The following is a 12,925-nucleotide window of genomic DNA, read 5'->3' as shown; positions in this document are numbered from 1 at the left end:
TTGAGACATTAGTGTGAACTGAGAAGCATAAAAGTTATTGGAGAGGGTACCAGGGTGTGGGAAGGGGAGCAGGGAAGTAGGATGGAGAGGGATTGATCAACAGGCACAAAATTATAATTGAATAGGAGAAATAAATTCTAGTGTTCTGTAGCACAGTAAGGTGATTATAGCTAATAATTTATTGCATTTCAAAATAGCTGTGAGAGAATTTTGAATGTTCTCATCACAGTACCCCACAACTATGTGCAATTATGTGTTGATTAAAAAAATCTTTTAAATGTCCTCTACCCTATTCCTGGATGAAAAATTTAAAAACAGTATGTTTAACCCTGTAAAAAATTCATTGGTTACATCTGCTGAAGAAGCTGCTGTCATCTTTCTGGGAGAGTGGAAGAAGTTGACTAAGGAGAAAAGGTATCATCTAAAATAAGTCTTTAATTCTGGAAGAAGATGCCCAATAGCACCTACATTCTTAAAAACACAAAAGAAGAACCAGGGCATAAATTGGGAAGGGACAGATTACCTCCAGTATGTGGCACTGCTGCAGGGTATGTGACAAAGCCCATAGTCTATAAAATGAAGAACCCATGTGCTCCAAAGCAAAAACAAAAATTATCTCCTTGTGTTCTGGCAACATAACCAGAAAGCAGGGTGACAGCCATCTTGTTTATGGAATGGTTCCACCAATGCTTCATCCCAGAAGTGAAAGAGTTGGAAGAGGAATGATTGGCATTTAAACATCCTGTTAATAATAGACAGTGCGCCTGGCCATTCTCAATCACTTTGCTATGAAAATGAAAATGTTGAGCTTGTATTTTTGCCTCCAAATACAATTGCTCTGCTCCCTGATTATGGCATTATTTGGTTTGTCAAAGCCACATATACCCACCTGGTATCTGATCATATTAGATCAGTAATTGGTGCAGACCCTACTCTGGACATAACACAGTGCTGGGAATAATTCACTATTACTGATGCAATAACATTCACCAAAGCTACAATGGATGAATTAAAATCAGAAACTATAAATGTCTGCTGGAAAGACTTATGAAGTGAATAATTTTAAAGTTTTCTGGGTATTGATGGAAGTTAGAAAAATCATGTGGCATGACAAGTTGTTTGAGAAGGATTTGCCCACATGCTTGGTGAAGTGGAAGAACATGTTAAAAGCTACTGAGAAGTGTTAATAAAAGAACTTGGTAACTTACCTACAGAGGGAGATGAAGACTCTGGAGCAGAATCAGCAATGTGGATATTACTGAACAGTTTCCAAGTGTTCAAAATTCACAGACATACATTATGAAAGAACAAAATTATAGAGTATGATCCTCAAATGGAATGCAGCATTAAAATTACCTGTGATCAAGCAAAACTTGGACGAGTTAAAAAGGACAGCAACTTCTTTTTTCTTTTTTGGTGGTACTGGGGTTTGAACTCAGGGCCTTGCACTTGTTAGACAGGCACTCTCCCACTTAAGCCATGGTCCCCCAAGACAGCACCCTCTGAATACAGTGCTTTTCCAAAGTTTATGGCAAAAATCCATCAACTATTGAGGATTCCCAACCATTATGTGCTCCTGACATCCAACCATCAACATCATCATGGTTTAATGATTCAGGATCACTAGAAGCAGATGATCCTTCTGACATACTGTCACAAAATCAATAGTAGCTTAGAGTCATCTCACAATGCTTACCCCGCCTCATCTGATCACACGGCATTGTAGCATTTCACATCATCAAAAGAGTAAGGGTGAATACAGTATGGGAGAGAGGGGAGGGAGAGAGACAGAGAGAGAACATTCATGTAATTGTTATTAAATTGTCTTTTTTTTTAGTTATTGTTAATCTCTTACTGTGACTAATTTATAAATTAAGGTTTGTTATTTTTTGTGGTACTGGGGCTTGAACTCAGGGCCCTCACCAGTCCTTTTTTTGTGATGGGTATTTTCGAGATAGGGTCTCAGGAACTATTTGCCTGGGCTGGCTTCGAATTCCAATCCTCCTAATCTCTGCCTCCTGAGTAGCTAGGTTTACAGGCGTGAGCCACCAGTGCTCAGCTTAAATTTTTATCAGAGTAAATATGTGTAGGAAAAAACCCATATTATATATAGTTCAATACCATCCATGGTTACAGAAATCCCCTGGGGGTCTTGGAGTGCATGCCTTTGCAGATAAGGTCAGCTTTCTGACACTGTAACAAAATACTTGAGACAGTCAACATATAAAGAGGAAAGATTTTGGTAAATGGTTTCAAAGGTTTCAGTTCATGATCAGTTGGGTCTGTTGCTTTTGAGCCTGTGGACAGGCAATACAAACAGGTGAGCAAAGCTGCTCACCTCATAGGAGCTGGAAAGCAAAGAGAGAGAGAGAGAGAGAGAGAGAGAGAGTGAGAGAGAGAGAGAGAGAGAGAGAGAGAGAGAGAGAGAGAGAGAGAGAGAGAAGGAGGGAGAGGAAAGGTCCATGTCCCAGCATTTCCACATTTCCTTTAAGGGCTTCCCCTCAATGACCTAACTTCCTTCTGCTAGACCCAGTATCCTCAAGAATCCATCACTTCCCAAAACTGCCACAGGCTGGAGACCAAGCCTCTAGCATATGGTCCTCTGAAAGACAGTTAAGGTCCAGACCTGTAATAATGAGCTGTGTGTTGATGCACTGTACTGAGTACTTTTCATGAGCCCCTCATAGATTGATCTTTATGTGTTGTGTCAAATATTTACTCATCTTCAAACTCGGTTGTCTGTATTATTGTTGAGTTACATGCGTTCTTCACGTTATACATTATTTTATTGTCAAGTATGCTTTGCAAACATTTCCTAGTCTGTGGCTTGCCTTTTTATTATGAAACAGAATCTTTTAAAAAGTTTGTAATTTTAATGAAGTCAAATTTTTTTTTGTAGTTTGTATTTCTTATCTTTTAAGGAGCTTTTTGTTAAACCCAAGATAACTAAGATTTCTTCTATGTGTTCTTCTAAATAAAACATTTTTTGATTCAGAAATATTTCTCTCAGCAATGTCTTATAGTTTTCAGTGTACAGGTCTTACATATGTCAAACTTATCCCTAAGTATTTAATATTTTTTATGCTTTTATAAATGGTATTTTCAAATTCTGATTGTTCTTTGTTAGCACACAGAAACCAACTTGATACAATACTACTAAGGAGTTTCACTGTAATTCTACTGATGCGTACCCTGTACTTTGAACAATTTCACCCCCTCTATATTTCTGAACCCCCTCCCAATTCTTCCCTTTTTCAAACAGTGTTTGGTGAGTTTGATTATACTGTCTTCATATGTCTGTACGTAATGTACTTTGATTCTTTTCACCTTTCAGTATACTTCAGCTCCCACAGGTTCCCCCTCCTCCAGAGAGTCCCTCTTTTATGTTCATGTCCCATCATTATTCTTATCATCACTCCTTGGATCTAAATTCCACAAATGACTGAAAATGTGATTTTTTTTTTAAAGCTTGGCTTATATTGCTCAACATGATGATCTCCAGTTGCATCCATTTTTCCTGCAAATGAGATCTTATTTATGATTGTGTAATACTGCATGATATACATATGTATGTGTATATATATATGATATACATATATTATATATATATTTTCTTTATCCATTCTTTGGTTATTGGGCACCTCAACTGATTCCAGTTTGGCCATTGTGAACAGGGCTGAAATAAACATGGGTATGCAGGAACTTCTCTTGTATATTAATTTAAACTCTTTCTGATAGAAAGTAGGTATATTTTTAGTTTTTTGAGGAACTTCCATACTGGTTTCCATAGTGGTTGCACTAGTTTACATTCCTACCAACAGTGTGTGAGAGTTCCTTTTGCTCCCTGAATCCTTTCATTTATTGTTGTTTTCTCAGTGATTGTCATTCTGATTGATGTGAGATAGAATCTTAGTGTAGTTTGGATTTGCACTTCCTTCATGGCTAAGGATGCTAAACATTTCATGTATCTCTTTCTTCTGAGAACTTTGCACATTTTTAATTGGATAATTTGTTCTTTTGCTGTTTAGCTTTTTTGAGTTCTTTGCATATTAATATTTCTGTACATTAATCCTTTACCTGTTGCATAGCTGGTGAGGATTTCCTCCCCATTCTGTGGGTTGTTTCTTGATTCTGGTTACTGTTCCTTTTGATGTGTAGAATGTTTTTTAATTTGTTGCAGCTCCGTTTGTCAAATCTTGCTCCTATTTCCTGGTCAATTGGAATTCTGCTTAGAAAATAATTAAGCTAAATCTTCCATAGTTTTCCTGTAGTTTGAAAGTTTCAGATCTTATGTTAAGATCTTTAATCCATTTGGAGTTAATTTGTGTACAGGGTGAGAGATAGGGGTCTAGTTTCAGTTTTCTGCATGTAGACAGCCATTTTTCCCAGCACCATTTTTTGAAGAGGCTGTCTTTTCTCCAGTATATGTCTCTTTTGTCAAAAATCAGATGGTTATAGTTGTGTGGTTTTATATCTGTCGCTTCTATTTTGTTCAATTGGTCTTCATATCTATTTTTTGTGCTAGTGGCATGCTGTTTTTGTAGTATAATTTTGAAGTTTAGTATTATGGTACCTCATGTTGCATTTTTGCTCAGTTTTTTTATTTTTTTTTGCAGTGTTGGGGATTGAACCCTGGCCTTGTACATGTTAGTCAAATGCTCTACCATTGAGCTACATTGTCAGCTTGTATCCTGTAACATTGGCCTCGTATCTTATAATTATGTTTAATTCTTTTCTCAGTTCTTGTAGCATGTGTAGAGTCGTTAGTATTTTCTACATGTCATGACTATCATGTCATTTGTGAAGTTTTTACTTCTTTACAATTTGTAGGCACTAATTATTAGTATTACTGCAATGGTTAGGACTTCCAGTACAAAGTAGAATGTAAGTGGTACAAGCAGAAATTCTTGTCCTTTTTCCATTTAGGGAGAAAATTTTGTATTCACCAATAAGCATGTCAGCTGTAAGTTTGTTTTTTAAGATGACCTTTGTCAGACTGAAGCATTTCCCTTTTGTTGTCTACTGAGATTTTACAGGAAAAGGATGTTGGTCTTTCTCAATTTTTTTTTTTCTGTATGTATTGAGATGATCACAGTTTTCTTTTTAGTTTGTTAATATAATTTATTACATTGATTTTCAGATGTCAAGCCAATCTTGCATTTACTGGCATATATTCCACTTGGTTATAATGCATTGTTCTTTTTATATGCTGTTGAATTTGACATGCTGAAATTTTATTAATTTTTTCACCATTGTTCACAAGGGTATATGAGTCTGCAGTTTTCTTTTCTCATAATTCCTTTCGTTGGGGGCAAGAGGCTTTGGGAATAGGTAATGTGCTCTTAAAACAAGAGTGGTGCTCACCGAAGTCCTGTATTTTGGAACAGTTTCTGTTGAATTGTACTGTTTCTCCCAGAAATGTTTAATGAAATTCATCATTGAATCTATCTGGGCCCAAAGAGTCTTTTTGGGAAGGCTTTAAACTAAAATCGAAGTTCATAATTACATATAAGGCTATTTAAATTTTTAGTCGTCTTGGATGAGCTTTCGTAATGTTGTGGTTCAAATGTTTGTAACCTCCCTGCAATACCGCCCACCCCCCCCCAATTCATGTTGAAGCCCTAATGTCCAATGTGGCTCTACTTGAAGATGGGACTGACAAAGGAGGATATTAAGGTTAAATGAGGCCATAAGAATGAAGTCCTTATCCATGGGATTAATGTCCATATAGGGGAGACACCAGAGAGTACAGCTCTACTACCCCATGCACCACTGAAGAAAAGGCACGTGGAACAGTGAGAAAGTGGTCATCTACAAGCCAAAAAGACAGTTTTTACTTGAAATCAAATCAGCCATGCCTTGTTCTTGGATTTCAAGGCTCTAGAATGATGAGAAAATGGGTATCTGTGATTTAAGCCACTCTGCTATTTTGTTATAGCAGCCTAACGCAGGATCTTCATTCAAGAAAAAGGTACTTTTACTAAATTGTGAAATACTGGCAAAAAATGGTCAAAATATTTCCTTTTTACCCATTTGGTGTCTATTAGATCTGTAGTAAATTACTCTTTCTCATTTCTGATATTCTGATTTATATCATAAAATATCAATCTAGCTAGAGATCAGTTAAGTTTTATTGATGTTCCTAAAGAATGAGCTTTTGGCTTCCTTAATTTTCTTTTACAATGTTTACATTTAACTGATTTTTGTGACTTAAAGTTTTTTTCTGGCTACTTTTTTCTTGTTTTTAAAGATACAAGCATAAATTATTGAGTTGTTTCTTTCATAGTATAAATGATGCAATAGAGTTCACCCTAATCTATGCTTTTGATATACCCCACAAATGTTAATTTTTATTCACTTCAAAATATTGTATTGTGCCTGTGTATATCATGTGATCCATGAATCATTTAAAATTTTGTCAAAATATTTGGGGATTTTCTAGAAGCCATAAAAATTGATTTAATGAACTATCTTAAACGAAAAGACTGTCTTTCAAAAACGAAGAACAGGAAGGTAAAACAGATCCTGGGGGATGGTACCAGTGGGAGGGGGAGGATATAAGGTAAAAGATGAAGGAGGCTAAATGTAGTGGAAATATTATGTACTCATGTATGAAAATGGAAAAATGAGACATGAAACTATTCTAGGAATTGAGGGGGAGATAAAGGGAAATGATGTAGGAGGTGAATTCAACTACAACATATTGTAAGAACTTTGTAAATGTCACAATGTACCCCTGGTACAATAATAATATAGTAAAAAAAGAAAATTCTATGTTAAGCATAAAACATTGATTTAATGAACTGGGCACTGGTGGCTCACGTCTGTAATCTTAGCTACTCAGGAGGCAGAGATCAGGAGGATCATGGTTCAAAGCCAGCCTGGGCAAAGACTTTGTGAGACCCTATCTTGAAACACCCTTCACACACACACACAAAAAAACAAAACCAGAGCTGGTGGAGTGGCTCAAGGTGAAGCCCTGATTTCAAGCCCCAGTACTGCAAAAAAAAAAAAAAAAAATTGACAATGAAATTGTGGTCAGAAAACACTTTGTATGATATGATTCATATCATATTTGATATGAATACATCCATATCATATTTGATATGAATACATTCATATCATATTTGATATGAATACATTCATATCATATTTGACATGTGATACATTTTTTAGGTCCAAAATGTGGCCCGCCTTCATAAATGTACTATGGCCTGCAAACTCTGCTTACACCCTATGCTATTTCTGTATAGTAAATCTGAGGAATCGCAGAGCTCATTTTGTTCATTTTCCTTCTTTTAAGACCCTGTCCTTTGTTGTCTGTTGCCTACCACTGGTTCATATATTTTATCTTGTGTTTTAGTTAAAAGTTTAGAGGTAAATCTGCTTTCCTTTACTTCATTATGGCCAAGTATAGCAGAAGTCATTTTTCTTCATTCTTCAAACATAATTTTGCTAAGTATATGCTGTGGCTTGGATGTAGTTTGAGTGTTCTCAAAAGTTCATGTGCTAGAAGCGTGGTTCCCAGGATGGTGGTATTGGGAGGTGGTATGGAATTTGGAAATTGACACCTGTAGTTCATCTTAGGTCACTGGGATTAAGGTAATTCTCAGGCTATTATAAGCCCCCTCTGACTTCCTGTTTCTAGATGTGATCTCTTTCTCTTCATACTCCTACAGTTGCCTTGAGATGATGTTATAGACACTCTGCCAGTATCTATAGCAAGCTGTTTGGATTTTCAGCCTTCAAAACTGTGAACTAAACAAATCCCTTTTCTTTATAAAGTTAGGTTGTCTACATCATTTCACTGTAGTAATAAAACCCAGACTAACAGTGTAATTCTGGAATGATACTTATTTTTCTGTCCATTGAAGGTATCATGTATATCATAAGTACTGTTGAAAAACTGTCAGTCTTTGAAACTTCTTTAAACGTTGCATGTTTTTAATCTTTGACTTCTTTTATTTTCCATAGTTTTACTTGGAAGACACTAGGTATGCATTTCTTTTACTTTATCCCACTTGAAATTAACTGGACTTCTTCAACTAGTGTATTGTTGTCTTCCAATAGTCCTGAAACACTTCCAGCCTTTACCTCTTCAAATTATTTTACCATATTCTTTTTCCTTGGGACACCAATCAAACATGTTAGACCTTCTCATGGAACCTATGTCTCTATGTATCCTCTCTTAAACTTTCCAACTTTTTTCTCTCTGTGATACATTATGGATATCTTCTTTAATTTTCTTCTGCAGTATATTTGTTGCCAATCATGTCGAGTTTTATAATTTTGGTTATTGTATTTCTCATGTATGTGAATCTATTTGGTTCTTCAAATGCATGGAATTTTTTAGTTTTTCTTTCTTTACAATATTTTCAAGTTTGCAGACCAGTTTTTAAACGAGTTGTTTTATAATATATTCAGCATCTAAAACATGTGCAGATCCTGTTTTTTGCTAGACTGTCTTTTTTGCCACTTTTACCTTGTCTTGATTTCTTGGTCACCATTTTATTTTGGATTCTATGTCATTGCTCTTAAAAACATTTATGGTGCTTTTCTTTTTTTTTTCCTTGCAGTACTGGGGCTTGAACTCAGGGCCTACACCTTAAGCCACTCCATCAGCCCTTTTTTGTGAAGGGTTTTTTGAGATAGGGTCTTGAGAACTGTTTGTCTGGGCTGGCTTCAAACCACTATCCTCCTGATCTCTGCCTCCTGAGTAGCTAGGATTACAGACCTGAGCTACCACTGCCCAGCTTATGGTGCTCTTAAAGACAAAGAATAAATGTGTCTTCCTTCAGAGAGGAACTAGAGTGGTTCTGCCAGGTTCAGGGATCACTAGTAGTTGGAGTCCACCTCAACTTATGTTTGAATCTAAAGTTCCTGGGACAACACAGACTTTGGTGTTTCAGGCTCAAAATCATTTGAAGGATGGCCTTTGGTCACAACTTTGATTGTTTCATAGGGGGAGGGGCAGGATTCTTAATCTCTTCTTATAGTCCATAAATTCAGGCTTGGGTTTAGTTTTAGTCTCCCATACTGTGAAGATGTAATCCTTTGCAGTCCCATCTTAATGAAGTGTTTCCTGTAGGATTCTCCACTTTGAAAGGCCCCTGGCCTTGTCTTCTGCCCTCTTTGCCCCATGAATCCACTATATCAAAGTGTAAGATACTGGAAACTCTTTCAGGTCAAAAGTAACTTTATTCTCTCTGAGATTCCATTTATCTTTTTGGCTTGAGGTTTTTTTCAAAGCATTGGCCTCCAAGTTCATCTTTTTTACCTCATCTGTATTTCTGCAGTTTATATGAAGCATAGACAGCCAGACACACAATCTTGAAAGATTTAATAAAGTGATAAGGGATTTTTTGAAAACAAAACAAAACTAACTTTACCATTTAAAACTGTTTACAGCAGACAACAGGAAACAGGAAATACCCATAAAAATTTTAATGCATTAATTCTATGTAATTTTTCCTAGCAAAATTATTTTTTCACTATCTAGAGGGGACAAAATTTAAAAGAATGTGCAGCTAATAGCACAGTGTAAGACCTGAAATCTGGCCAAACTGTGACTCTTTTTTTTTTTTTATTGTTTTATTATTCATATGTGCATACAAGGCTTGGGTCATTTCTCCCCCCCTGCCCCCACCCCCTCCCTTACCACCCACTCTGCCCCCTCCCTCTCCCCCCCACCCCCTCAATACCCAGCAGAAACTATTTTGTCCTTATTTCTAATTTTGTTGTAGAGAGAGTATAAGCAATAATAGGAAGGAACAAGGGTTTTTGCTGGTTGAGATAAGGATAGCTATACAGGGAGTTGACTCACATTAATTTCCTGTGAGTGTGTGTTACCTTCTAGGTTAATTCTTTTTGAGCTAACCTTTTCTCTAGTTCCTGGTCCCCTTTTCCTATTGGCCTCAGTTGCTTTTAAGGTATCTGCTTTAGTTTCTCTGCGTTAAGGGCAACAAATGCTAGCTAATTTTTTAGGTGTCTTACCTATCCTCACCCCTCCCTTGTGTGCTCTCACTTTTATCATGTGCTCAAAGTCCAGTCCCCTTGTTGTGTTTGCCCTTGATCTAATGTCCACATATGAGGGAGAACATACGATTTTTGGTCTTTTGGGCCAGGCTAACCTCACTCAGAATGATGTTCTCCAATTCCATCCATTTACCAGCAAATGATAACATTTCGTTCTTCTTCATGGCTGCATAAAATTCCATTGTGTATAGATACCACATTTTCTTAATCCATTTGTCAGTGGTAGGAAACTGTGACTCTTTATGTGACTCAATTTCATGTTATAACTCAATGTCCTTACCTATTAAATGGAGATAAGACTAAATGATCCTAACAACTCCTTTCCAGTTCTAACAATCTGTGAATCCACAGATGCTTCCACTGTTATCACCAACACTATAATAGATATTACTGTACAATAACAGCTCTCTTGCCCACTGGCACAACCTTTTCATATTAACACTTCTGAGCCATTCACTACCAATTGACTAAAGAAGGCACAAACCCTGCTTGTCATCTTTGTCTACAAAATAGCTTTCAAAATGTGGCTAAACAAGCTTTTTTTCCTACTGCTACACCATTATTTCCTTTTCTCATGGTTTTAATAGTTTAAAATTAATTAGATCCTCCAAAAATCACTTCCACTTTTCAGGATTATAGAGAATTAAAATGTAGAATTTAAATATTCTTTCATACACACACAAAAAAAAAAAAAAAAGGAAAAGAAATCATTAGGTACAAAACCAAACAATTATTTTCAGTTCTATATAAAAGCATAGTAATAATAAATAAAAGACAATCAATAGTGCACTTTAGGTAGATAATAAAAATTTAATAGTAATATAAAATAAACATATGAAAATCAACTACTTAGCATGTTAGAAATAATATACATAAGAAATTCAACATAGTACCATAGTGATGCAAAATAAGACTTTATTTTTCAAATTATAGATTATGCCAATCAGGCTGCTTTGTTCTTAAGAGATTCAAAATTTTTACTTTTATTACTAAAAACATCTGGACTGTAGACATCTCAAATGAAGCCATGTAATACCAGGCATATTGTATTTGAAGCTATGTGACCATCATCTTAATGATCTGACTAAATCCTCTCATAATGGGAATAAGTAAAAGAGGCAAACATTTTCCCATCACAGTTACCACAACTGTCACAGCGTCAAAATAAAAATGATTCCTTTCTCCTTTTTAAACTTTGATTGTCATTGAAGAACATGCATGAGAGGAATATAAAAGCTAAAGGGCAACTTTATGCTGTATACTAGATGAAAATTAAAATTCACAGCCTAATTTTTAGATATAATATTCCTGGTTCTGATACTTAAAGAGAAACAGAAGAAATTAATCAACTTTTTAAATATCAGGAAATATAATTTTGCTATTCTTTTATAATCAAATCTCTCAATGATTTCTAAGACTTTCTACAGCCTGTTTCTACTGAACTACTTCAGGAGACATACTGCTTGAAAATGACTTGAGAATATAAATTTTAAGGCTAAAAATTCCACTTCAAAATGTAAAGATTTAAATAGAGCCCTTGACGAGGATTACTTAACACAGAAGTGGTGGTCAGGATGAAAACAAGTATTAGATAGAAAAAAGGGTCATGCTTAAATACTTAAATGAAAAACCACCAGCAAGTCTTTCATGAAACAGGTAATTCCTTCAACCTAAAGACATTTGTTGAAAGTCAAAGTTACCTATATTCCATGATATATCTTCAAAACTGTAATTCCAGTTCTGAATCAATGCATCTTATACTTTAGTTGAATGATTTAATGAAGTATATATTCTACAGGACTTAACTATAGAAGTCAATAAAATAAAACAGACAAATGCTAGAATCTTAACTGAAAAATCTGTATTTCTCCATCGGTTTCATGCAATAAGCATGCCCTTCTTAAATCTGATATTTCTTATAAATGATCTCTAAATTTCCCACTGAAGCTTGTTATTCTTATAAGCCAAATTCAAATACTTTCATATGGTTGAGAATTAAAGAATGTCCTGAGGATTATTCATCATTATCTGTAGAAAAAAGAAAAATAATTAATTCACTTCAACTCAAACTAGATTATCTACTTAGTTAAAAATTCATTATTTTCACACTAAAGGAAATAACTTTAATGCAGTTTTAAATGTAATTTTTATTATAATAGCACATAATCATTGTAAAATATTCAGACATCACAAAAAGTGTGAAGCACAAATCATCACGGAAAGACAACCAATGTTAGTAATTATATATAAAATCTCCTAGATTGCTTTCTTATGCATGCACAAATATCTTTTAAAAATGCAATTTTGAGACATGAGTTTTTCTCCTTGAACCATCTAATGAATGGAATGATAGATAAGTAAATGCAAGCAAGATGATAAATAAAGCAAGTTTCTAAAATGTTAATGGCATAATCTATGTTATGCGTACACACACAATCACTGTAAAGTTCTTTCAACTCTTTTATATGATGAAAATTTCACAGTAAATATTGTAAAAGAATAAATCATGGATATATCCTATGTCAATTTAATGTCTGCATAATATTTTCTTTTATGAATATAGCATAATGAAACAAATTATTCTTATTTATTTAAAACCACAGGCAAAAGCACCGTTGAATGAATTGAACAAAGCTTAACTTATATCTTATAAAACATATATTTAGTTTCACATTAAAATTCAAGTATCATGTGAAGTCACTGTACTGGTTAAAACCCTTCACTAGCTTCCTCCTGTCTCATGATAGAATCTATGCTTCTTAATATGGATTCATCTGGCCTTTTAAATATTTCCAGTCTTACTAACTTTCAATCTCCACTATGCTCAACTGCCCCACAATTTGTACTTTATTAACCCAAAAGTGCTTTTAGTTCCCCTACTACAACATTC

The 12,925-nt window shown here is 35.0% G+C and overlaps 1 protein-coding gene across 15 annotated transcripts in view; it reads right to left on the bottom strand.

The window, feature by feature from the left end:
- Positions 1–10,835: 10,835 nt before the first annotated feature.
- Positions 10,836–12,925, bottom strand: part of Nek1 (NIMA related kinase 1) — a 239,241-nt gene continuing 237,151 nt past the window's right edge. For all 15 annotated transcript variants that reach the window (XM_074054990.1, XM_074054995.1, XM_074054992.1 and 12 more), the window contains one exon: positions 10,836–12,063. In XM_074054990.1, coding sequence (XP_073911091.1) covers positions 12,050–12,063 — 14 coding nt within the window. In that variant the 3' untranslated portion in view covers positions 10,836–12,049. The remainder of the gene's footprint in view (positions 12,064–12,925) is intronic.

The sequence above is a fragment of the Castor canadensis genome, chromosome 14 (genome assembly GCF_047511655.1).
Source record: "Castor canadensis chromosome 14, mCasCan1.hap1v2, whole genome shotgun sequence".
Taxonomy (NCBI): Eukaryota; Metazoa; Chordata; class Mammalia; order Rodentia; family Castoridae; genus Castor; species Castor canadensis.
This window is presented reverse-complemented; position numbering and strand designations above follow the sequence as displayed.